Genomic DNA, 26,495 nt, shown 5'->3' with positions numbered 1-26,495 from the left:
TGTGTAGAGTGCACAGCATGGCATGTATAGAGTATTATAAGCAGGGCCGGTGCTAGGGTCCATGGCGCCCTAGGCATTTTTACAAAATCGCCGCCCCCCCCCCAAAAAAAATCGGCTCCCTCCTCCCCCCTCACCCCGTCTTTCCATACCTTGTCTCACCACCGCCGCCTCTCTGCTCCGTCTCCTCCCCTCCACTCACTGACACTAGTGAGTGGAGGGGAGGAGACGGAGCAGAGAGGCGGCGGTGGTGAGCAATAGCCTCTTCCCCCCCCTCCCCGTGCATCTGAATGCTGTGCGGCGGCCGTGACAGGCATGGTCAGCGGTCGCCGCACAGTTTTAAAGTCATTTACCATTCTGTGGCGCCCTCCAGGGCCCGGCGCCCTAGGCAAGTGCCTAACCTTGCCTAATGGGAGCGCCGGGCCTGATTATAAGTAGAATGTGTAAAGTGCATGGCATGCATAAAATATAGTTACTAGAATGTAGTGTACAATATGGAATGGATGAAACTTAATAAGTAGAATGTAAACAATGACCAGTGGAATCTATGTAATATAAGGAGTAGAGTACACAGCATGGAATGTATATGCTATAATAAAACAATATGAAGAAAACATAGTATGGAATGGAAAGAATATACACGAGTAGAAAGTGCACAGCAGGGAATATATATAATATAGTGAGTAGAATGCATAGAGTGCACAGCAGGGAATATATATATAATATAGTGAGTAGAATGCATAGAGTGCACAGCAGGGAATATATATATAATATAGTGAGTAGAATGCATAGAGTGCACAGCAGGGAATATATATAATATAGTGAGTAGAATGCATAGAGTGCACAGCAGGGAATATATATAATATAGTGAGTAGAATGCGTAGAGTGCACAGCTGGGTATATATATAATATAGTGAGTAGAATGCATAGAGTGCACAGCATGGAACGTATAGAATATAATTGGCCTAATGCTGCGTTTGACGCATACTGAACCTATTTTCACTTATAAATCTGCACATTAAGATATTGTAATATGATGAGTGACGCACACTGCAAGATGCCTGCAGCGTTGTTCAGTGGTATGTGCCAGGTTTACGTCAGGCGTACTTACACAAACATACACACAGGGCGTGAGCACAAGAAAAGTTAAGTTTGTTTAAAAAAATAAAAATAAATAACAGCTCTTTATAATACATCAGATATAATATCCCTTCTCTTGTACTTATGACAGCAGCACAAAATAATATATTCACAGGCAATGAATAAAGCACCTGTCGGCTTCAGAGGTGAATTCACAATTAGCTAATCGGCAGCACCTAAATAGTTCTGGCCGCGTCACCATCAGGAGCGCATATTGCGCCAGCTTTCCGGCACAGGGAATTAATATGGCCACTGAGGGCGTATTTATACATAATATAGAAGAATATGTGGAGTGCACAAAAAATGAGTCAAATATGCACAGTGTGTAGTATACAAAGTACATGATAAAATGTGTAGAGTGCACAGCGTGGAATGTATAATAAGTAGAATGTGTAGCAATCATAGCACACAATGTATAGAATCTAACCCATAGTATATAAGGAATAGATTGGGTACATGTTTTATAATAAAACAACTATAATGATGTAAGAATTATCTATGTTACAATTGATATCATGTATAAAATGCACAACATGTCGTAGGATTGGACATTTAGTACAATGCAGTATTGATATAATGTATACAGTGGTTGATATCACACAGTGTAGATGTTCGTCTTTGGATATTATTGATAAAATTAATAAAATTTATGTTACAACGTTAATGTCCTTTTAGTGAGGACCTAATAAAAAGATACTGTGGAACAGATACATTGTTTCCTTCTATTATCAGGTTCTCTGATTATATTTCAGGGAAACTGTCTAAGTAGTTTTCATTTTGTGATAAATGCAGGTCTGTGATGACCCCATATCACCCGGAGGACACACCGTCGACCTATCCCCCGTCATCACCCATTCTCCGGGTAACCCGCAATCCCAGTCCATAGCAGATGAGATCATTGCCGCGGTGGAGAACGACGCGTGCCGGCGGAACCAACTTTCTGGGAGCTCAGTCAGGAAGGTATTTATTGTAACACCAGCTATGGAACAATTATTAATAAAGACAGAGGCGGTTTTGTTGTAAACCACACTTTACCCCATGTCGGATAATGTGATTTATTTCTTTTTTACCGTAAAATGTAACAAGACGTTTCCTTTGGTCAATATAAAACTCCTGAGCCCACCGTGCCGGTAGTTAGTGCCGCCTTTTCATAGGATGTTCCTGCAGCAAAGCCGTTTCTTAACCCAGGGATCAATGATAAGTATCTCCCTCTATAACAGGGAAATATTTCTTGTATATAAATGGTTTATTTACATTTTATGGGCCTGATTCATGTTCAAACAAAAGTCCGTTTGTACGCTGTATCTTGCGTGGAATAGAACTTCTCGAAAACAGACATTACGCCAATAAACGAAAATGCTTGTAATTCATGTCTGAATGCATATGACACTTCGGTCTGTCTACGAATTGGTGGGGGATGGGAAGGAGCCAACACACATGGGCAATGTGCAGAGGGCGTATACAGCTGATTCAAGTCCTGTGTTTCTCTTTACTGCGCTTGTTTTCAACCGTGTCACTTGCAGCAGCTACAGGACAGGTGTAAGTGCTGACTACTAGTAATGACCGACACCATATAGTATTTTATAATGTACACGTATGTCGTATGTGTGCCACTTGGTCGTTGCATTCACTTGTTCTATGCTAAAATATATATATAGTATATAAACGCATTGTATGTACATATCGCATTGAAAGCATCTTTATGTAAATAATGTAAAAATAAATATTCTATTTGAAATATAATATTTATCTAAATGATGATACTGATAAATATTTTTGTTTTGTGATAAAAAAAAGTTAATTGTACATACACATGTGCGTTTAACATTGTGTATCTACGTACAGAAGTACGGTCTAGGCAGAGCTCACTTATACACGGATTCATATGGAAACGGATCTTGAGCTTCACTTGGTTTCGAATATGGCCGGAACTAGCACAAGTTTTGTGCTGTTGTTTTAAAACGCAACGTGTGTGCAAGTAGTGATATAAGATTGTCATGTATATTACCTTATTCTCCTTTGCGTACTGTCTATATATACAGATTAAATAAGAAAATAAGACACGTGCAAGTTGCAATCCGACTTGAATCAGGCCCTATTGTCTATATGTAATCAGTTAAACATATGGATATATTACATACTGCAAAAAGAACTTATTGGACCTGATTCGTTAAGGAAAGTAAAGCAAAAAAAATGAGTAACTTTTCACCTCAGCAAAACCATGTTGCATTGGAGGGGGAGGTAATTGTAAAATGTGAGGACAGATTTATAGTTGGGGTAGAGAATGTCCCTGATCAACTTTAAATTTCAGTGTACAAATATAGCTATCAAGTATGTGTGTGCTACATGAAAAAACAGCCAATATTTATCTTGCGTGCAAAATAATAAACTAATTTGCACCCCTTGCAGTGTAACATGGTTTTGGCCAGAATCAAATTTACTCACTTTTTTACCTTACTTTCCTTAATGAATCGTCGGGTCCAATATCTCTGCATATTAACATTCACTATGCTGATTAAAATGAATAATCCTTACACAGTGCCCCCTAGTGACCAAATTGTCCTGAAAAATGGTATCATTGCTTTTCTTAAACAAATATTTTGTACAGATTATTTCTCAGGCATAATTGATCCAGCAAGAGGGGCTCTGTGTGTAATAGTCATGTTTCATCCAAATGTATCTTTAAATACAACAATGTAGCAAAAGGGGATGTAGGGAAGATAATAAACTAATGGCATTAGCTTGAAGTGTGTGTCCGATATATAAAGCTGCCATTGTTAGGCTTGCTCTGTGCCTCATACCTCACTGGAAAAGAAAACACTTTTTTTTTTTTTTTTTTTTTTTTAAAGGGAAGTTTGGGAAAAAATGTAATCAACATAGAGCTAATGCCGCCTATTCTGGTCATTATCTGTACATCTTTATTGCTGTTGTTGTTAGAAGGATCTTGTAATTTGCTATTGATGGGAGACTAATACTAATATCTGGCAGATGTAACAATGTATTTGTTAGTTTGTTCCTCTGTAGCTGAGCTGCTCCAATCACTGGCCAGGGGAGTCACATGACCTCAGCCTCTCTATAATGTAACACCTGTGATTTAATACAATATGAAGATTGGATACAATGTAACAAATAAAAGTTCAGTGATTTAGTTGTTATTTTGTTGCTGTGGGTATAACATTAGTCTGGTGAATATCATCTGATTTACAGCGTTCAGCCTCAGAGAGTTTCTCGAATTCTCCGGATCTGGAGTTATCGTCCCCCAGACTGTCCCGCTCGGTGGACCCCCAGATGCAGGCAGTGTCCTGCCAGTTCTTTGAGCAGCCCCAGGACAGATGTTACACCGATGCCGAGACGGCGAGGATCGCAGGCTATGGTGCCATGGAAGCAGCTGGTGCTGAGAATATGCACTTGGAGTCTACTGATCACCTAGCAACAGGGGGCGCTCTCCTGGGAAATGCCATATGTAAGGTATGATTTACTGATACACCTGAGGATAAAGACACAAACATCACCAGAGCTCAGGGACCACCCTGCCTCTCCTGCTTGTACATAGATGAGACATTGTGTACGGTCCCTTACTCTGGGGCTTCATTGCATATCTGCTTCCAACTACCAGATTCCAGGTCTGCCCCAGAGCGCCACTCATAGCCGTTACCTGCCCTAGAGTGCGCCACTTATAATAGTGAGCATGGACTTGATAATGTCCAGCTTACTAACCCTTTAGGGCCACCTGCTTCATTCATTTAAAACATTTTTTGTTTTTTCTGCTCATCAGAGGTATATAAATCCTGACCCTTTTGCTGGGAGAAAAAAAATCAGGGAACACCCCTAAAATGTGCCTTCTCTTCTTGGGCTCTCCAGAATCCCAGGAGCCGTCTTTACACCCTTTTTAACCTCCAATTCCTCCCCCAGATTGAAAATGAGAACTTCAGCTGCAGCGGGCCCCCGGCAGACAGCGCGCTGGGAAGCGACAGCGGGAACGCGCTGAGTGACATCGTTCTGCCGCTGGAGAATATGTTTGAAGAGCCGATAAATCTGTCCATTAAGAAATGTTACCCGCGTGACCCATCCGTCGCCCCCAGAAGGGACACAACCCCGCTGCCACCCGTCATCAAGGAGATAAAGAACGAAGCCGGTAACTAGACCCTATAATACTCTTCACACCCCACAAAGCTGCACCCCACATCACCCACACACTGACACGTTGTCCATTCGTTCCTCTGTAATTTCACTATAAATCCCAGGAACGGATTGATCGCTACTCTGCAGCGATGACCAGTGTTGCTGTCGCTGATCATAGAGGCATTCTGCACATATTATAACATTATAGACACTATTGCGTCACGCAGATCACCAGCATGAAGATAAATACATGGATGATGAACTGTAAGTGCCGCACTCATATCACCGTTACGTTTCCTCTAGATACTGATAATCGCTTCCAGCACCGTTATCCCGAGGACACAAAGAGCCACGAAATCATCAGCCGGTAAATATCTGTTATTACTGTCTTTTATATATAGCACATAGGTTACTGTACACAGTTATTTAAGGTGCAGATTGAGGACAGGTATTGAATACAAAGCTGTTTGGTTATCAAGGAATTTGGATGAACAATTCGGCTGGGTCCAGAAGTAATTACCCGTCCTGACCAAAATAACACAAAGTAACAAGAAGATTTGAGTATCTGACGCTGTGCGAGCTCCGAGATCTCTTTGTTCTCATTAGTACTAAACTTGAGCAAACAACCACGTAACATGTACGGATCAGACGCACTCGTTTCTTCTGCATTTTTACTGATCCAATCGTTCTTAATCAGCTGTTTTGTTAAAAAAACAAACCAAAAAACACGATCGCATCACATAGAAATTTATTTTGATTTGGCAGAACAGAAAGACCTTTTCGGAGCACGTGCAAAGTATAACATTTGTAAAATTGTTACACAATTACATTACAAACACTTCAATCAGCTTTAGTTCAGTTGCCCATTTAAATGTAATTGAATCAACTGGGTGTTTCCCAATAAGGAACGTAGTACAATGTATTCTGATGAACAAACAGTAATCACCAGCCGCTGTGTGAGCAGTCAGTTAGTGACTTTTTCTCAGTCACACAACAGCGACCGTCTACAATACACCAGTTTTTGCTGTCACACTGTACCCACATTTCCACAACAACCCAAAAGCTTGTCGCTTTTTTTTGTGGCCCACCAAAGATGGCTCCTCTAATACATAATGTTCTTTTTTTTTTTCTGGTAATGCAGCGATAGAACTAGGAGGTTTTTACTGACAATATGAAATGGAAAATAAATTTTGGGATCTCATTGAACCCACCTTCAGACAACTTGTTACTTGCCAGCTGCTGTAGGACTACAAGTCACAGCATGACGTGCCAGAACATAGCTTATCGCTAATTTAGGCAGTCAGGTTTTTGGGATGTCCTCTGTTTCAGCTTCTATTAAAAATGAAGTTATTGCATAAATCAGAGGAAGACAATGGGAATGGGGCAGTAAGATGCTGACGTAACTTTAATTAGCAGTATAGTAGATAAAAGATTTATTGCGGGACATTGATGAAAGCTTCTTGACAGAAAACTGCATAGAAAACGTATTTCATAGACTTGCATAAAAATGTTCATAAGAAAGGTGAATACAGATAAAAGCTGCAGATTCCTGGCACATATAGACGCTGGGATCTTCCACATCTGATGCGCACAATAGCTGGTACCAGATATTATTTTCTCTTACTCAGGCCAGAACCTAAAGAAACTAAAATCCCGTATGTCCGCCTGGAACGGCTAAAGATCTGTCCCCCGGATTTCGGAGAGCTCCCCGTCTTTAAGGTGCAGCCTCAGAAAAAAGATGAAGACGACGGATCTCTACGTTTACTTATTAAATATGGAGCCAGATCCAAAAGCATGTCCATAAAGGTAGGTCTAGGAGTAATTGCAGAGGTTTCAGCTCAGTCTTTAAAGGGGTTGTCTTGTTAGTGATTTGTGCGATCCAACACTATCAGGAAGAGAAGCAAAACCAGTATCCAGGCCTGAAATAGACCATTCACGTCAGCCCAGGTTAAAGGTTTAGGATTACAGCGGCACCTGTTCTAACAGACCTTGCTTACATACCCCGTAGCAGCGGTTCTCCAGAGGTTGCGAGCTTGTCTCCACCTGGTGTTTGTAGTGGGATACAGCTGAGGTCAGTTTAGCGGCAGACATCACCACCAAAGCACTAACTGGCGCTGTGGGGTGGCGGCACTCTTTACAGAGTGAGGATTGTCTATAAGGGGACCATTCCTTTATTTAGACTTGCAGATCAGGGAAAGTGCTTTGGTGGTGATCCCTGACCTCTGCTGTATCCCACTACAAACACCAGGTGGAGCAAAGCCAACAAGCTCTGGAGAACCGCTGCTAGCCTTAGCATTTTATCCTGTGGTTAGGGGGTATGTAGGATCAGAGTCTCCTAAAGTTTCTGGTCAGACCTTTAAATCTTGCACGCTTTGCTGGAATATCTGAACATATATAGCCCCTTTACTTTAGAGAGTAAAACATTAATTTCATTAATTTTATACTGGACAATCTCATTTGATTTTAAGCAGTAAAGTCTCTTATTGGGAGGACTTCGGGGTCCTAAATAATGTATTTCTTGATGTCCTAGGTGAATCCAGACAACCTGTGCTCGGCCTCTCCCTCCGCAGAGGTTTCACCGCAGTCCACATTACCATACGGATCAGATCCTTTACCCCAGGATCTGACTCATCCGTTGCCAGCAGCTCCACCTCCGCCACTACCGCACCCTTTCCCCCGGATACACTCGTATACCGGAGGATCCCAGGAGATCCGACACATTATGGAGCCTGACCCAGTGGCTGAACATACCCAAGAATGTAAAATCACCTTAGGGCCAGCGATGGTGAAGAAGTCTGATGACCCCAACCACATTGAAAATGAGGATTTCTGTGCCGTGTGCCTGAATGGAGGGGAGATGCTGTGTTGTGACAAATGCCCCAAGGTTTTCCACTTATCCTGCCACGTGCCGGCGCTGCTCAGCTTCCCGGGGTACGGCAGTAAATTCACTGTTTATATCAATCTGTGACTCAAGCGGGTTCTGTGGGTACTTCAGTCTCATGTTCTCCTCCCTCATACAGGAAGCTGTTGTGTACAAAGATCATAGGGGTATCTTATTATCACTTACTCACATATTGGGCAACTTAAAGATCACTGGCAGAACTGCTCTGCTGCCACCTGCTGGCCAGATGTGGGTAGTAATCAGCAGGTATTTCTGGTCTGGTCGACCAGGGCCTGATTATCCAATAGGATGACTAGGCTGAAGCCTAAGGCGCAAAGCTTTTTGGGGGGGGGGGGGGTTTCTTGGGCGAGTAGGTGAGACAAGGATTGGGCAGGAGAAATACCCCCCTCCCCCTTCACATCTTCACTCTCCGTATCGCTCGTTCTGGTTTTAATGAAAATAAACTGGCAGATTATCAGGACCCTTTTGCCCATTGTGTATTAGCATGGTAGGGGGGAGAGGGGCTCCGAGCAGGGACTATCCTTAATCAGGCCCCAGAGAAGACTTCTGGGATTTAGGAGTAATCTGGTGTATTCTCTACAGTGGCGAATGGGTGTGTACACTGTGCCGGAATCTGAACGAGCCAGAAGTGGAATACGATTGTGATAATATCCGGTATAGCAGAGAGAATAAGATTGAAGAGGGAATGTTACCGCATCTCAACGCCTACGACCAGAGGGTGAGTAATATGGGTAAATTATGAATTAATATAATAGGGAATAAAGCCTATGGTGCAGTGCTATCCAGTCCTCTGCTGTAGGAAATCTCTCACTAATATTGAGATGCTTCCGATGTCCCGACCGCTGTCATTTTATTTAATGGAGATGGCCGGTCTGACCACCGGGGAGCCCCAAGGAAACCGCTTACTGAGAAAGCATTAATTATACAATAATAATGCCCAGAGAGATGGACAGACGGTCTGTGCCCCCCCCTCCCAGTCTGTTTATTTATAAATGAATGATGAGCGTGAGGGGACCTCTGGTTCTGTACTTACTACACGTGGAACTTCTGTGTATTTCAATGTTTATATTACACTTGTTGAAGACCCCCTGTGTCTAATCCGTCCTCAGCAATGACCCCTCTATCTGCCCTAACCATCCCATCAGTCAGTACATATATTATCACACCCACAGATCCTGCAGTCCCATGTGTTTCCCTGTACAAAGGGGGAAGGTCGTCTTCCTTGTGGCTCTTCTATTTTTGAGGTTCACAAATGACCCTAATGCCCCCTCTCCTTGTGATCTGTCTCTGGGCTATAAAGCGGAAGATTAACACGCTACATAAATAACATGTTACATGCGTGGTCTATGAGAGAATTCCTTAATAATGATTTGTTTCCACCTACAGAAGTGTGAGAAGCTGGTGCTCTCGTTGTATTGTAACAGTCTGAGTGTCCCCTTCCAAGAGCCGGTCAGCCCCCTGGTAAGTAGAACGTGTCCTGTCTGGTATTTTAATTCCAATCACAGGAGAGAAGCTATTATATCCTCTGGGAGAGTGATGGATGACTCTGCGACAATGTACACATGAAAGGCAGACGAGTGGTAACCTTTTCTGTGTTAGATGTTGAAGTTTGAAAGGAGAAGCCGGTAATGAGTTTGCATGTCATGCATGAAATGTGAATGACTCCAGCCAGTCATTGATGTAGATTGAAGCGTCTATCACCCGTGGCAGATAATTAACCTTCCTAATATAGACTCCCACACGCGGCTGATTCATTTACTGGAGAGAGAGCGATACAACGCAGGTCTGAGGCAATGAGTTATATACCGAGTATAGGCACAGGAGGGGGGTTTAATTTTATTTGCAGAGGAAGAAGAGTGCATTCCCGGCCCCATAGCAAAATTTGGGTGAGAACCTGTCCCTGCTTTACTCCCCAACTGGGGCTTCACTACACATGCTCAGAAAAGGCCTCTGAGAGCAGAGTGTGAGCTTCAGGAGTGGGCAACAACCCCACCACCACCACCACACACTCTCCGCAGCCCTTCTGTATACCCCACTTTTATGACGGTGAATCACTTAGGGCCCACAGGCTGAGAGAGACCCATTAGTGCCCCTGGGTTTTATATTCATGATTGGACAGTTGCAATTGCTGCTTGGCCCCCAACCCGTATAACTGTCAATGTTCCTATAATAATGGGCCCTTGTGCTAATTCATTTTATGGTTCCCGGAGTAATATATAAATCTCTTGCCGGATAGACCGCTCAGTGCTTAGATATTTCATTAGCGCCTGACGCAGTTAAGGATAACATTGGTGTACAGATTCTAATCTTCTTAATTAAACTAATTGATGTGTTTGTTATATATACATTTTTTAATGAAGGCACGTCACTATTACCAGATTATAAAGAGGCCAATGGACATGTCAATCATTCGAAAGAAGCTGCAGAAGAGAAACATCCCTCATTACTCCACCCCCGAGGAGCTGGTGTCTGACATAAGGCTCATGTTCTGGAATTGTGCTAAGTTTAATTATGTAAGTAGTGTATACATTAGTAAGACTACTCCTTCTGTAACATGAGAAAGAGGTGCTGGTGCAACTATTTGTATTTGTGTTTCTATTTAATTATATTTTACATGGTAAATGCAACTTTGCATTTATTAATAATTACTAAGATTGTATTCTCTGTTTATATGACACCTCATTATATTACTATATTGTGTTCATATAGTGTAATACAACTTTTGCATTTACTGTTAATACTGTCCTTGTTCGTCTCTGCGCTTACTCTGCACGGTGGCGGTGCGTTATGTCCCTGTTTTATGTATGTCCTGTCTTCCCTACTTTACGGCGCTGCAGAGCACTGTGGCGCCTTAGAAATCTATGGTAATAATAGTATACACACGTGTTACTCTTGGCTTTAACCCTACGATGTACAGCTGAACGCATCTCGAGATGTATCTGACTGAACCTATGTATGTAAACGCTTTTTCCTGCGTGAACCTTTTGCTGCTTGCGTTCGTGGTGGACTCTGACTGGACCCCTTACACACCTCACCCGATGAGGGGAACAGGACCCTCATAATGAGGTTTTTCTGGGAATCTGCTTATAAAGGTTCCTTCTCTACATCCTTGGCAAGATCTCTCCTCAGGGCTACATCTTCTCCTTGTACTAAAGATCCCACAAAACCACCTAGAAAGATTTATTTTTTTTGTTCAGTTTCATACCCAGGCCGACCTTCGATGATGATGATTGGGGCAGGACAGGGAAGACGTAGATGGTCTACAGATAAGATCTGGGGTTACAGGGATGAAATATAAAAAACATTAGGAATTTTATGTTATGATGGAGGGCAAAGGTGGACTGATGATAACTTGAGTTATCCTGTAGTGTCCAAACTTTTCAAGGTGGTTACTGGAGTTTGATGTTTCTGGTTGATACCTACACTCAAACAGCATAGCAGAACTCCTGATTTTAATCTGCAACTTATTCTTCGCTTGGAACGGCACAGTGTAATGATGATTGTACGCTCCTCCTAAGTTTGTTTCATGTAAGAAACTAGATTCTGCCGCTGGAACTTCTGAGGAATAAAATAGCGTAACGGGAATGGGTCAGAGGGGATTTCCATAAACACAGAAAAATGGAGAAAATCCTTTGGATGAGCGCGGAGCTTTGTTATGAGCAACCTCTGCCTAGGACAAATTTGGTGGATGATCAGACTCGTAACATCAGATATTGTTCCAATGACTGATTGGTGCAATTCAGTCTGACTGTTACTCAAAAGGTTGAAAAGAAGAAAATGATTCAATATTGTAAGATTTGACATAAAACTTTCAACATTGTGGAAGTAAATTGTTCCTCTCTTGAAAACTATGCTGACAAATATACTATGGTGCTTAAATATATGTTTAATAAGAAGGGAAGCTCCGGTTTTGGCAGAAGGCAGGTGGGTCAGGAATACAAGTGACTCATCTGGCTAAAATGATATTCCACTACCCAAATCACAGTATATTACATTAAATTATGTAATTCTACAATGAAATCCTCAGGTAAATGGGTCTAAGGTGTTGTGGGAATGGGCAAAGCTTGTAACTGCCCAATATCTGTGTTCCCTGCACAGATATCACTCTGACACCTCTTCAGAGAGGGCACCAGACAGACTGGGATGTAGATGGAGGTTTTAGACTCCAGGATGAACTAACAATTTGTGTCTGTGATAAAACAGTCTGTGCAGAGATTTTCTTGAATAATAAAGCAGAAGTAGGGATTGCTAAAGGAGAGTGGTGCTGGGGTTGTTGTATATGAAGAGACAAGTCTAATGGGAAGACGACAATGATTTGTGACTTGTTTTGTGGTGGTCATGAAAGCGTCAGCTTCTTGAGTCTTGAGGGCAAATGTAATAAGCTGAGAGTTTCTAGCAGGTTTAAAAAGTTGAGATGTTGCTTATAGCAACCAATCATATTCTAGCTGTCATTAATCTAGTACAATCTACCAAATGATAGATGGTATCTGATTGGTTGCAACATCTCCACTTTTTAAACTCTGGAAACTCATCAGCTTGAAACATTCACCCTGTGGTCTGTACGTAAAAACGAAGTTGAATTGTGATGCCAATGATGATGGGAGAGGGTTCTTCTACCTTCTGTCTCCATTCCTCAAAGGCTCATTTCTGCAAAACTAAGCAGAGGGATATACCGGAATACCGGAGTATTGTAACAGTTGGTCTCATCAAAGAGACGTCAACTTCCACAATCAATTGTGTTACATTCAGGTGTTTAAGTGCTGGACTGTAACAAAGGCTGATTTGATCTTGTCATAATTTGCAGCCATGTTGTAGGGAATGTGGATTTTGTACGTGGATCGAACCATTGGCGTCATCATCATCATCATCATCATCCAGACATTATAATAAAGAATCTACAGATGAGAAGGATGGACTCTGAGGATCTTCTTGCCACAGAGAAATCACGCCCCCCCCCCCCCCCCACCCCCCTGGCCTCTTGTACCAGGTGATCTGGGTCGTAGTTTAAAGTAGAATTTGCTGCGCTCACAGAACATCTTCTACTGCTTACAGGCCAATTTGAATTAGTCTGATAGTTTCACCCTGAGGTCTGGCGGTATCTTCCTGTTCAGCAGCTCTAGTTGAACACTCCTGCCCCATCTGTGTTAGACGTTGCTGTTAGGACTCTGTAATGAATATTCCCCCTGCAGTACCTCTATCTTACCAGAGGGGCTGCTCTTGTGGACTTTTGGGTTTTCTTGCACCTCACCCGCAGGAGTTAACCTCCTTCCCTGATCATCTCCTGCACCTGCCCCTCTGCCTTATTTATCAACCCAAAACATTGCACATTGCTGGTTATTAATTGATGTTGTCTTGATCCTGTGGTTTGGACTGTCTGCATCCAGTATTAGTTCTTGTGCATCCCTGCTGTACCGGCTACCGCCATTCCTGCATTACCCCAGCATCGGTTCCCTGCTGTTATGTCTTGTATCATCCACATTGAGTGTCCATTGTTCCTGCAATTACCAGTTAACCAATATTAGTTCTTTTTATCCCTCCACACATGGATTGTGTTTGTTTGTTTATTTTCTGCATTACCTGCACTGAGTGTTTGTTCCCTGTTGTTTTTTTTTTTTGGTTTTTTTTTGTATTGCGTTTTTGTTTTGCAATATCTAAGCTCCAGGATTGCTTTGCCACTGGTGTTTGTCCTGCAATAAACTATTCTACTTTTCCCCAACCACTGACTCGTTTTGCTATCATTGCAAACACTGAGGTAATCCCAGCAGTTGCTTGGCCAGAGCTTGAGCAGGACTTGTCCCTGTACTGGGCCCGTTATAATGTATTTTCTACCCACTAGAGTTTCAGGTGGTGATCCCTCAAGGTGAAATATCGATAAACTTATATAAGCTTATTATAAAGATAACAAGCACTAACCAGGACTGGTGGGACCACACGTGGCATCCAACATACCACGCTCTGTCACTTATTAATGCCCTTGGGGGGACAACAGCTTCTGGGTCACATAAACCCCGTCAGACGGGCGAGCACACTCCCAGCCAGGACTCTGACATCGACATTGCTTGTTCCAGTTTGGATTTTAATAGAACAGAAGCTGTGGGACCATGATATGAAGCCGTTGATTGGTGCCAGGCATGGAAGACTTGGCATGACCAGCCTGTCAGCGTTTACCCAACAGAACGTGGATGTAAGTCTGTTCACACAAGCTAAATATTTGTCAAAGCATCAATCACTAGGCTGACTGTTGCCAGTTTATATTAATTAAAGTCAATTAGAGCATTTTCAGCAGCGACACAATAGGTATTTAATACCTGAGCCCACGTCCAATTAATCTCCTTGTGTGATGCAGATTTGGCACTATCCGCTTGCGGCTAAATTATGTCGGCAATAGTGGAAGAATGAAATCTAAGAGCAGCTGATGAATCGTGTTCTGTAACAAGAGATGTGAATCTAAATGTTCCTAATGGATCTTGTCACCGGCGGAGTCTGGAATATTGAGCCGTCACGGCGACCTTGGTGCAATAATCCTACACGGAGAGGGAAATATTATCAAGTCCTGTAATATACCAGATAGATAAACCCATTGCAGGGAGATTATTAAAGTCTGATGCCTCAGTAATACCAATATCCCTCCCACCACCCCTGACTTACTCTATACTGTAATGTCCCATAACTGAAGAATGCAGCAGTTCTGCTTCAACATTAAGTGTTTTTTTTTCCTTTTTCATAAAATACATTTATTAGGATATTATTGTCTATTGTACATAAAATACATTGTTACAGTTGCTCCTGAAACAAACACATGTTCTAGCTGTACACACAGCCGTCATCACTAGTAATCAGCACTTACACCTGACCTGTAGCTGGTGCAGGTGATGCAACAAAAAACACGTACCTGAGAGATGTGCAGAGCTGGAATCGGACCATTAGACTCGTATTTCCGCATGGTGCATGCTCACCAAAGGTGTGTAGGCAAACTTTTTATTTTTTGCGTATTGTTGAACTTTAGCGCCTGGAGGGGCTGAATGTCTAGCATAGGCCGAGTATAGTAACTGCCTGCTCCATATAGTTCTGAAACAATTAGTTTAAGAGGCGCTGGAGAGGTGTTGTCATGATAAGCAATGATGATGATAAGTAATGCTATATTGAGGCTACTGATTGGCTAATGGGTACATCTAGGAATATGCATCGAAATGAACTTTTTTACAAGTGCATCTTTTCCCATGTACATTTGGAGTGCAAATGCATCCTCTTTTAAATGATCCCCATAATGTCCACACCAGTATTTGTCAATTTGGTTGTTGTTTACCAAAATAGCTGGTCGTTGCACAGCGTGTGCCCCCATCTTATACTATCAAACTTCAGTGGGTTTTGCCCAGGACTTAGAGTATGTGTATCTATCTCTACAGGCACCTTTATTCCACATCTCCTTAGTTCTAACAAGTTCCTTACAGCTCTAGTATAAGACTATAAGGAAAATGGAATTTTAGGTTTAATGAATAATTTTGGAACTATAATTTCTACTGTAACGTTTCAATGTAACTGCTCTTACTGACTTGAATATCACTGTCCTTCATTAATGAAGTACTAATTATAAATGATTTTGTATTCTGTCAATTACAGGAAGATTCGGAGGTGGCCGAGGCGGGACGCAACTTGGAGCTGTTTTTCGAGGACATGTTAAAAGAATCCTACCCCGGTAGAATCTTCCCCTTTCCGCAAGAAGACGACTCCGAGTCGGAGGAGATAGGCGCCGATCACTGTCACATGACTTTAAAGGGCTTTCATTGGCCGTCTTATGGTCAAGAATGTGTGCAACCCAAAAGGAGAAGACGCCACATCATCAACCAGAAAACAAAGGAATTCAACCTATGTTGAGTCTTGAATTTCAACCATGACAAGGTCTAAGGAGGAATGTCTGGGACTTCTATGCAGAAGCTTAATAGCTGGGACCTGTTTATCTATTAAGAACCGCTATGTTTTGTTTATAGAGCAGGTATAAAATATGTCAATGGTCTTTCTGTCAACTGATCTGGGCCTGAAAAGACTTTGCCCATCTGGTGCGTTGGCCACCAAAGTTGGTCTGCTAGTACTTGTAGTTGGACAATGTACGTAACAGGCGTGTGACCATGGCACATGGACTGGACTGGTAGCTTCGGTGTGAATTCATTGTGTGTGTCGTCAGCCCTGTTGGATCTGGGACATACAATATACATATATGTAGTTTCTTTCACCTTGAAGCTAAAAACCATAGATGATGCACGACACCGCAAGCATTGGCCAACGAGGGGAACAATCTGTAAGAAATAAGTTTTAGTACAGTTTAATTCGCTGATTGAGCCGGACCAAGCTTCCACATTAATGAAAGATTTTTCTAGATGTTCACACTTTGTGTTCATGTTCCTTATAGTCTGTGATAACATTAGAATCAAAGTTATGTTTTTGTTTTTTCTCTTCAAAGAAAATATCTCGTAAACAAAAAATTGTATTTTGTAAATCAATTGCAATCTCTTTTCGGACAGAACTTGTTTGATAACCAGAACTTGTTTTATTTGGGACATTATCGAGTGCCTTAAAAAAAAACTCTGCTGCCTGGAAACCTTTTCATAAATTAATTTTAAGCAGTTGAGCAGTGACCTCAGATAGGCTTCTTTCTAACATTAAATGATTATTTAGGTTTATTGTATATAAAACGTTGCATTTTCCATTGGAGGTCGGCAGGTTACAGAGTTTAATGTTGAAATAGTTTTGCTACCGTAGTTTCTTAGAAAATGTTTTCAGACTTCAATTGTAAAGTGAAAATAAACTCAACTTAATTTACTATTAGTAATTAATAACTGCTTGTTTCTATGAGTGAAATGTCTATTAGTGGGTAGTACTGTCTGCAGGATATTAACCCTTCCAGCACTCCATTACTGGGCCCACAGGTGAAATGCATGCTGGTTAATTGCTTTGTGTTGGTTCTCTGCAATTACAGTACATGTGTTTCCAACAATAACGTTTTTTTATTGGACATATGTGTGGTGCATTGTGTATGGGGGGGCCAGTTACAGTGTCTTTGTGTGGGGCCAGGTTTTGGGCGTGACTGTGGGGACCAATTACGCAGTCTCCGTGTGGGGGGTCAGCTATTGATACCTCCCACCTTTGGCACTGTGCTAGGCTGGACAATATATGACAAAGGTCATTTGGAACCTGAGTAACTCCCAGTTGAACAGTCGAAAGTAAAATCTGCCAAAATATTATATCGGAAAACTGCATCATCCAGCACTCGCCCAAAGAGCTTATGGTCCCAACAAATGTAAATGCAGGAAAGTGAATATACGTAATCTAACTGAATAAGGTACCTATGCCAGACTTCTCTGGAACGTGCAGCCTGCGTAATCCCTACACTATAGCACAGGAGGTGCGCACAGGTAGCGCCCGCAGAGGGATTGTAATCCCGTCTCTAACGAGACAGGGAATGCGATACACATATACATGAAGTATAACCAAGTGCTGGTGAATAAAAAGCGTCTTTTGGGGTGGGAATTTTTTTTGCCACATAATACTGGAAACATTTTTGGGGGTTATAAATAAACTTAATTTTCACGTCTCTCGGTTCTTTCAGAGTTTTGGCTTTCAACACCTCTCCTGCGACTGTTGGATAATTCCACATTAATACAAAATGTCAGCTTTAATTGCATGGTACAAACTCTGCAGGAAACGTCTCACTTCACTACACTCCAATATAAACCGCTACTTTCCTGCCATAACAATTATATTGCAATTCATTTTCTATGATTAATAATTAATTCTGCGCTGATCACTTGGTTCCCTTGTTTAATGAACGGGTTAATTTGCAGCAATTTTTAATGCATCACTTCATGGTGTAATCAGAGAAACTCATCAATCTCCAGGAACAAATCTCAGGAGTCGGCTCTGTTTTGTAGACACAATCATGTGTCCAAATATTTGTTAAAGGAAGAAATAAAATGAATATTTATTTCTTTGGCACATTAAAGAGAGAGAGTGCACGTGGCCTTCATCTCCATTGTTATAGATACAAGCAAAACAAACAACAATCAGTGCTGGGGAAAATAAATTGCAGATTTCTATATTGAAATATATATTTGCATTTAAGTCATGTCCACATACACAAAGAAATGGACGTAATGAAAACTGTGGGTGTGGTTTGTCTAATGTGGGCGTGGTTCTATAGTCACTTAAATATATGAAACATGGTACCAACCATTTCTCCGTACACAATCTCTTTCTCAAACAACCTAAACCTTCTAGCAATAGCAGAAACATGGCTCACGAATCAGACACTGCCTAACCTGCAGCCCTTTCACATGGTGGTCTTCATTTCACCCACACCCCCAGACCGGGAGGCAGACAAGGAGGGGGGGTTGGACTACTTCTCTCCCCACAGTGCACGTTCACAGTTCTCCCAAATGTCCCATCACTCACGGTTACATCTTTTGAAGTACATGCTGTTAGGATTTTTAACCCGTTCTCTCTGCATATCGCTGTGATCTATCGTCTCCCTGGTCCACACTGACAATTTCTTGAACACTTCTCTACGTGGCTCCCTCACTTCTTATCCTCTGACATCCCCACCATCATCCTGGGTGATTTCAATATCCCTATTTCTAATCCACATTTCAATGCTGCTTCCAAACTACTCTCTCTAACCTCCACACTTGACCTCTCCCAGTGGATTGAATCCGCTACTCATCAGGATGGCCTCTGTCTTGATCTTGTTTTCTCTAGACTATGCTCAGTTTCTGATTTGCTTAACACTACTTTCCCCCTCTCGGATCATCAACTTATTAGCTACTCAAACTCTTCCAAGCCTCCTCATAACCGAAGGAATATCAACTCTATTGATCTTCAACCGTTTTCCACCTCTCTCCAACACTTTCTCTCCCCAATTTCTACATTGGTATCATCTCCCTCGACTAGCAATCGGCTCAATTCCTTTGTAGCACTCTGACACACTCTTCATTTGATCCCACAAATGAAAAGGAAGTTTCTACTCTCTTCTTCCTACTCTACCTCCTGTTCTCTTGATCCCATACCACACATATCTCACACAGGACACTGCAAAAACCTTAATTCATGCATTCATCATCTCCCGCATCGACAATTGCAATTCCCTCCTTACTGGCCTTCCCAAAAACCCCTACAATTTATTTTGCACGCAGTGGCTAGATTGATTTTCCTTGAAAACCATTCTTCCTCTGTTGAGTCACTCTGTCAGTCTCTACATTGGTTGCCTGTTTTTCAACGAATCCAATATAAAATTATTCTACTAACATACAAGGCCGTCAACAAAATTGCACTGCATACGTCTCCTCACTTGTCTTAAAATATCTCCCAACTGGACACCTCCGTTCTGCACAAGATCTCTGTCTCTCTTTCACTCTCATCACTTCCTCCCATTCTTGGTTACAGGATTTTTTTCGGGCTGCACCCACTTTGTGGAATTCCCTCCCTCGCACAATAAGACTTTCTTCTGGTCTTCAAACCTTCAAGCGTTCTCTGAAAACCCACCTCTTCAGACGAGCTTATAATATTCCTCAACTACCATCTTAAACTCCCTAGGTTACCCTATTACCACCCTCTACACATCTAACACAAGACAACAAACCACTGACCAACATTGCTGTGTGACTGATCACACAGTCCACTCCATACTTTTTACTTTTGCATTCTAGCTGGTCCAATGTGCAATATGATGTAGCACATGCCCTTGTGTTTCAAACCTCATTGTCCCATAGATTGTAAGCAGGGTTCTCTCTGTCTGTATGTATTGCCCAGTATTGTTTTATTAATGTTTATTCCTAATTGTAAAGCGCTACGGAATTTACTGGCGCTATATAAATAAATGAATAATGATGGTCTATGGTTATGTCAGAAACTATTACCAAATACATCACATACCCTTCAGACTACTATTCAATGCAGACTGTTCTATTGTCCTCTGTACAATACAGTGAGCTATAGTGACCTGTATGCAATAGATAGTATACTATTGACCTATATATATATATATATATATATATATATATATATATATATATATATATATATATGAGAGAGAGAGCATTCTATTAACCAATACACATTGAATAAAGCATTCAAGTAATCTGTATGCAATAGAGTATTCAAATGACCTATATACATTACAGACACCAATCTAGTAACCAATACACAATACAGAGAACATTCTAGTGATCTCCATGCAATACACAGAGCATTCTATTGTCCAGTATACAATAGACAACATTTTAGTTACCTCTATACAGGGCTGCTCGTTCAGAGCGCTATTAGGGCCGGGGGGTTGGCCAGCCGCCCCCCCCGGATGCAATATTACACATTTGTACCCGCGGCCGCATCTGATGACATTGGATGCGGCGGTGTCAGCGCACAGGCGGCTGCATCACATGACAGGGGATGCGGGATGCGCCATCTAATGGGTTTGAGGCTGCCGTCATACCCAGGAACTGCGCAGACGCAGTATTCATAGCCACAGCCTATGTCTTGGAAACAAGCAGATAATTCAGAATGAATTAGAGTCTGGCCATGAACTGTGCAGCCACATGAATTGGCCCAACATTTACCAGCTTTAAGACCATCATCATCATCATTTATTTATATAGCGCCACTAATTCCGCAGCGCTGTACAGAGAACTCATTCACATCAGTCCCTGCCCCATTGGAGCTTACAGTCTAAATTCCCTAATATAGACACACACAGACACACACAGACAGAGAGACAGACAGATAGAGAGGGAGAGACTAGGGACAATTTTGATAGCAGCCAATTAACCTACCAGTATGTTTTTTGAGTGTGGGAGGAAACCGGAGCACCCGGAGGAAACCCACGGGAACACAGGGAGAACATACAAACTCCACACAGATAAGGCCATGGTCGGGAATCAAACTCACGACCCCAGTGCTGTGAGTCAGAAGTGCTAACTACTAGGCCACTATGCTGCCATGAACTAGCCATAGTTGCCTACTTTCCCAGAATATTTGGGAGATTCCAGAATTAAGGGGAGACCTTTCTAATGCCAGAGAGAGCCGAAGTGCTGTGATGAGAGAAGTTGCATAACCAAGGTGGGGTGTTATATAACTACTGGCAAGAGAATATTTTGTAATAGCCAAAGTGCATTGTAATGCATGCAATGCTAGTGCTTGGTCACTAGATGGCAGCCTTGCAGTGTGCTATATAACATACTATATAGAGACTAAAGTCATATACTGTCAGAGTGCAATTTCGTATTTATCAACATTCGATGGTAATGGAGTCTGGCAACTCAATTCACTGTTGTGTTTTTTGCTAATGAAACATTTCCAAATAAATTGATACTATATCCATAGCTACTAACTCTCCATAATTTCCAGGAGTAGCCTAGATTTTTTATTTATTGTCCCTAAAATGTCTTTAATTCCATAATATTGATCAACTGTACAGTTCACTTTTTAGTATTCTGTATTTTGGATGCAAATCTCCCCATCTATTTTTATCCTTTGAGTTTTATAAGAAAATATTCACCTAAGAATAACATTTATAATTTATAACAAGTTGAATGTGTGCCCTTTGTTTCGTATAGAGGGTGCGTTACACAAGCGCCACTTCATGCATTGAAGCAGAGAGATGGAGGCAGCACTTACAGGATGGATCCTATTCAGTGCACCAAATATATGTGAAAAGCGCATCAAATATGAGAAGCATAAGCGCTTTGCGTTCATCAATATCATTGTCCGCTTACTAAAATACGGTTATAACTGTTATCGCTGCTCACCCTCCCTGGCTGCAGGTGTACTTTACTGTACAGCTGTGTAAGGCTCTGCAGCAGCGATCTGCAGCAACATTCAATGGAGGAGAGTGGGGAACAGCGATTTCAGAGCCTGCCAATATATATATATATATATATATATATATATATATATATATATATATATATATATATATATATAAAACTATGTTTAGTGAGCATGCTTAGAGGTATATTTACTAAACTGCGGGTTTAAAAAAGTGGAGATGTTGCCTATAGCAACCAATCAGATTCTAGTTATTTATTTACTACATTCTACAAAATGACAGCTAGAATCTGATTGGTTGCTATAGGCAACATCTCCACTTTTTCAAAACCGCAGCTTAGTAAATATACCCCATAATCTTGTTTAAATAATCCCATCCTCCAAAATGAATATTTTTTGCCTGTGAGTGCATAAGTACGCCTAGTCTGCACTTGGCAAAGAGCAGCCCAATCCCCTCTAGTCCTGTATGTCCCTGTAACAATGGGAGCATTTGGGGAAAAACAGGTGCATGACATCACAACTTTGGAAACAACTTCCTACACTATCCACTGTTTTGTTCTCAACCAGGACTCCCCTCCACCAGCCAGCCAATAGCAATCGGCCAGTTCAGAAAATGCCTGTGATTGGCTGACTGGCAAAGGGTCACTTAGATCATTAGCGTGGGGATTTGCTTTTTTAATTTTTTTTATTTGGGCTGTGTTGGATCAAAAAAGAAGAAAGAAAAAAATTAAGATTATTGTTTAAATTGAATTTTATTTATTTAGCGTTTATTTGAAATTCATTTTGTTTTTTTTAAATGTTTTGGTGTAGTGAACTTATTGACCTGACCAGTATATTCTGGAATTAGCCGTATCACTGACACTCATTTTGCATTTTGACAGAGAAGCAAATTTTTAGCCACTTTCCTAACAGTAAAATAAAACTCTTCACACTCACTAAAATGCAGCAGAAAGAACAGTCCAAATGTCCTCATCACTCTCATAATTAACTTCAGCCATACGTAAGGTTAAACCCAGCAGCTTTTTGGTGAATGGTCCAGTGAATGAACATTTTCAGGTTTAATACATTAAAACAACTTTCAACTTCTCTGCCAAACACAACAAGAGTCTCAAAACCTTCTTGTGTTAGGTGGATTCTGATTGGACTCCTGAAGTCACAGAACTAGGTTGCAAATGAATGGTAATCTGTTTCATGTTGGAATGTCCCTGGGCTGCTTTTATCTCAAAGTACCAAGGTAATGTACTGCTTAATTTGTATTAAAAACTTTATAAAATAGTAAAGCACAGTATTTCTACCCCCATGCATATAGTTAAATGCTTTAAATCAGGCCTGTCCAACCTGCGGCCCTCCAGATGTTGTGAAACTACAAGCCCCAGCATGCCTTGCCAGTAGACAACCAGTTGATAGCTGGAAGGGCATGCTGGGACTTGTAGTTTCACAACACCTGGAGGGCCGCAGGTTGGACAGGCCTGCTTTAAATGGTTAGAATGTCATACTCTGAGGTGAGAAACTATGTGAATAGCTGTGGATTAGACAAGAGGGGGGTGTTCATTTACTGGATACTATCGGCAGATTTATTCCACTAAATGATTAAATTGTTCATTCACTGGGTTTTAATAGATTATTGTTGTTTGTTCCTAAAAACAAGGTAAATTTAGGTTATTTTATGCCAAATGGATAAAACTTCACCATATAACATAACATTTAATGTAGCCAGTAATTGAGCACACTTTTTCATCATGCTTAATATCTGTTTATTTACTGGATTTTATTTTCCCAGAGGTTTTAAATTCCAATAGGCCTATTTCTTCTTTAAAAACAGATGGCATGTTTTCTACTGAATCCAATATAAAATAATTTTACTAACCTACAAGGCTATCAACAAAGCTGCACCAACATACATCTCCTCTCTTTTCTCAAAATATCTCCCAATTCAGCAACTCCGTTCTGCACAAGATCTGCGTCTCTCATCCACACTCATTACATCCTCCCATTCCCGGTTACAGGACTTTTTTTTCGGGCTGCACCCACTCTATGGAATTCTCTCCCTCGCACAATAAGATTCTCCTCTGGTCTACAAACTTTCAAGTGTTCTCTGAAAACCCACCTCTTCAGACAAGCTTATAGTATTCCTCAACCACCCTCTTAACCTCACTACATTACCCTATAACCATCCGTTACACAATATCACACAACACAACTACCCCCTGACCAACATTGTTGTGTGACAGGATCACTTAGCTTATGAGTCACTTTTCACCTTTGCAGTCTGGCTGGGCCGAAATGCAAAATGTAGACTTAACCTCATGTATCAAACTCCTATTGTCCCATAGATTGTAAGCTTGTGAGCAGGGCCTTCTCCCCTCTTTGTCTGTTTTACCCAGTTTGTTTATTACTGTGTTTGTCCCAGCAGCAAGAATTGATTAAGTCGGACATCAGCCAGAATAAAACAACAGGATCCTCCACCAAGTACGTCAACTGCTGATTGTACTGTCAGCCTCAATGTTGTGGAGAATGCTAGTCCAGACATTGCAGCAGGACTCGGACCCCCTCCGAGGACAGTGGCAGGTGGGGAGTTTGACTGGGGGGTACACCTGTCAAACCATATCGCAGGTGTCCTAAGGCGAGCTCAGGGAGGACAGAAACCTCCCATGGAGCAGAAGGTCCTACAGAGGGACAGCAATGTGCCAGAGTTAATCCTCCAAACACTAAAAGCAGCAAATAAAACACCAGAGAGTGTATGGATTATGGAGTGACCCCCTGCATTGGCCGGATGCAAAATGTAGCAAAAAAAATCTGCACGAGAATAAAAAAGTATTCACCATCTGCCATTACAGCTGCAAAATGGAAATCTCACTATGATGTGCACACAAACAAAAACAAAAGACAAAAGAAAAGTCTTTGTGCGTTTACTCACCGACAATTTCTGCACCTCTCCTGTTTTTTGGTTGTAAAATTTTTACTACTTCAGTCTTGAAGCCATTTTTTTAAATTAGACATGGTAGTGATAATGGTACATGCCTCCAAATTGTTTTTATGTTGTGTCTTTTACGTCCTCTTAAATAAGATAATTCCTCTAACGATTCATTCACTGGGCGATTCACCCTATATTTAAATTTAATTTATAAGAAATGGTACAAAATGTACAGGAGGATGGACTTTATGTGACATCTGCACCCCCCCTGCACTCTTTATACCCAGCACCTTGATGTGTGCTGGACGGACCATACTATAGACCTATAGAACTATATATATCGGGTCTGCTTTGTACATAACCTGCAAAATTAGGTAATATAATTTACTATAGCTATATGGTATTATATAATGTATATAATATATTCTAATGTATATAATCTATCTAGAATGTGAGAACATGTCATATTATTGTTACCTCACAGATATCATTTTATATTAAATTGTAATACATAATATCACCTTATACTATAACTTATATTATATATATTATATATATATTATATCATATATTATTTATTTGACATCACAAATTACATTTTTTTTATCTCACATTAGAACAGACAAAACCACATTATATAACATTGTTTATTTGACATACATCATAGTATATGATAAAAAGTAATGTGATGTAATATGATGTGATATACAATGCCATATTAAATTACATATTATTTTGCCTTATATATATCATTTTCTATTAATTTCTACTAGATAATATCACATTATAAGATATAACTATATTATATATATTACATGGAGTACCTTACATTACTTATTACATCATTATAGTAGACATTCAGACACCATATGACATTACTTGTATGACATACATCACATTATATGATAAAGTCCTGTCACATTATAATGTCCTGTGATATAATATTATAATGTATTACAAGGTGACATAACTATCACTGCAGTGACTGGCCCCGCCTCTCAGTTTATGATTGGTCCATCGAACATCTGTCCCTCCTCACTCAGTTAATGATTGGACGAAGAGTGAGCGAGGCCCCGCCTCCGGTTCGGGATTGGAGGAGGTTTGGTCCGCCCCGCCGCCCGTAGTCTGCATCTCTCTGCGGGTGAAAGTTTTCGGGAGAGTCCGGGGACGGCGGGTGAGACCGGGCACCCTGCACCCTGAACCCTGTACCCCGCACCCTGCACCCTGCCTCCGACTGACTGACGGTAAGCGGGGCCCCGGGGCCGCGGGCGGGGAGCCGGGGGTAGGCCGCGCAGCTTGAGTTGTCTGGTTGCCATGGTAACCAGAGCTCCCACGTGACCCCGGGCACACATGTGTGTTCTATGTACAGTGTCAGGGAACATGTTACCTGGTCTGAGACATGGGGACCAGACTGTGCATATGGGGGGCAGCAGATATATTGGGGTGCTCATCCCCAGAGCTGGCCCCTATACCCTGGTATGTGAGAACTGTACATGTTACATGCCTGCAGTTCATATTATGCAACATGTGTTTTATAAAGTAGTATTATTATTTATTTATAGGGTGCTAAAACCTTCCTCAGCGCCATACAGAGGGTAGTACAAGCTGGGT

At 41.4% G+C, this 26,495-nt stretch overlaps 2 protein-coding genes across 3 annotated transcripts in view; both read left to right on the top strand.

Annotated features, from left to right (window-relative positions):
• Positions 1-16,959, top strand: part of TRIM66 (tripartite motif containing 66) — a 41,064-nt gene extending 24,105 nt beyond the window's left edge. Inside the window, exons 10-19 of one of the 2 annotated variants that reach the window (XM_075187624.1) lie at positions 1,930-2,097; positions 4,345-4,605; positions 5,050-5,272; positions 5,563-5,626; positions 6,888-7,065; positions 7,790-8,190; positions 8,744-8,879; positions 9,548-9,622; positions 10,540-10,674; positions 15,782-16,959. In XM_075187624.1, the coding sequence (XP_075043725.1) occupies positions 1,930-2,097; positions 4,345-4,605; positions 5,050-5,272; positions 5,563-5,626; positions 6,888-7,065; positions 7,790-8,190; positions 8,744-8,879; positions 9,548-9,622; positions 10,540-10,674; positions 15,782-16,036 (1,896 nt within the window). In that variant the 3' untranslated portion in view covers positions 16,037-16,959. Of the gene's footprint in view, positions 1-1,929; positions 2,098-4,344; positions 4,606-5,049; positions 5,273-5,562; positions 5,627-6,887; positions 7,066-7,789; positions 8,191-8,743; positions 8,880-9,547; positions 9,623-10,521; positions 10,675-15,781 lie in introns of both variants that reach the window. The other variant, XM_075187623.1, reaches the window with a different exon arrangement.
• A 9,010-nt stretch (positions 16,960-25,969) lies between these two features.
• Positions 25,970-26,495, top strand: part of STK33 (serine/threonine kinase 33) — a 37,440-nt gene continuing 36,914 nt past the window's right edge. Inside the window, exon 1 of the mRNA XM_075187619.1 lies at positions 25,970-26,128. The gene's annotated coding sequence lies outside the window, so the exon portion shown is untranslated. The remainder of the gene's footprint in view (positions 26,129-26,495) is intronic.

The sequence above is a fragment of the Mixophyes fleayi genome, chromosome 10, assembly GCF_038048845.1.
Source record: "Mixophyes fleayi isolate aMixFle1 chromosome 10, aMixFle1.hap1, whole genome shotgun sequence".
Classification (NCBI taxonomy): domain Eukaryota; kingdom Metazoa; phylum Chordata; class Amphibia; order Anura; family Limnodynastidae; genus Mixophyes; species Mixophyes fleayi.
This window is presented reverse-complemented; position numbering and strand designations above follow the sequence as displayed.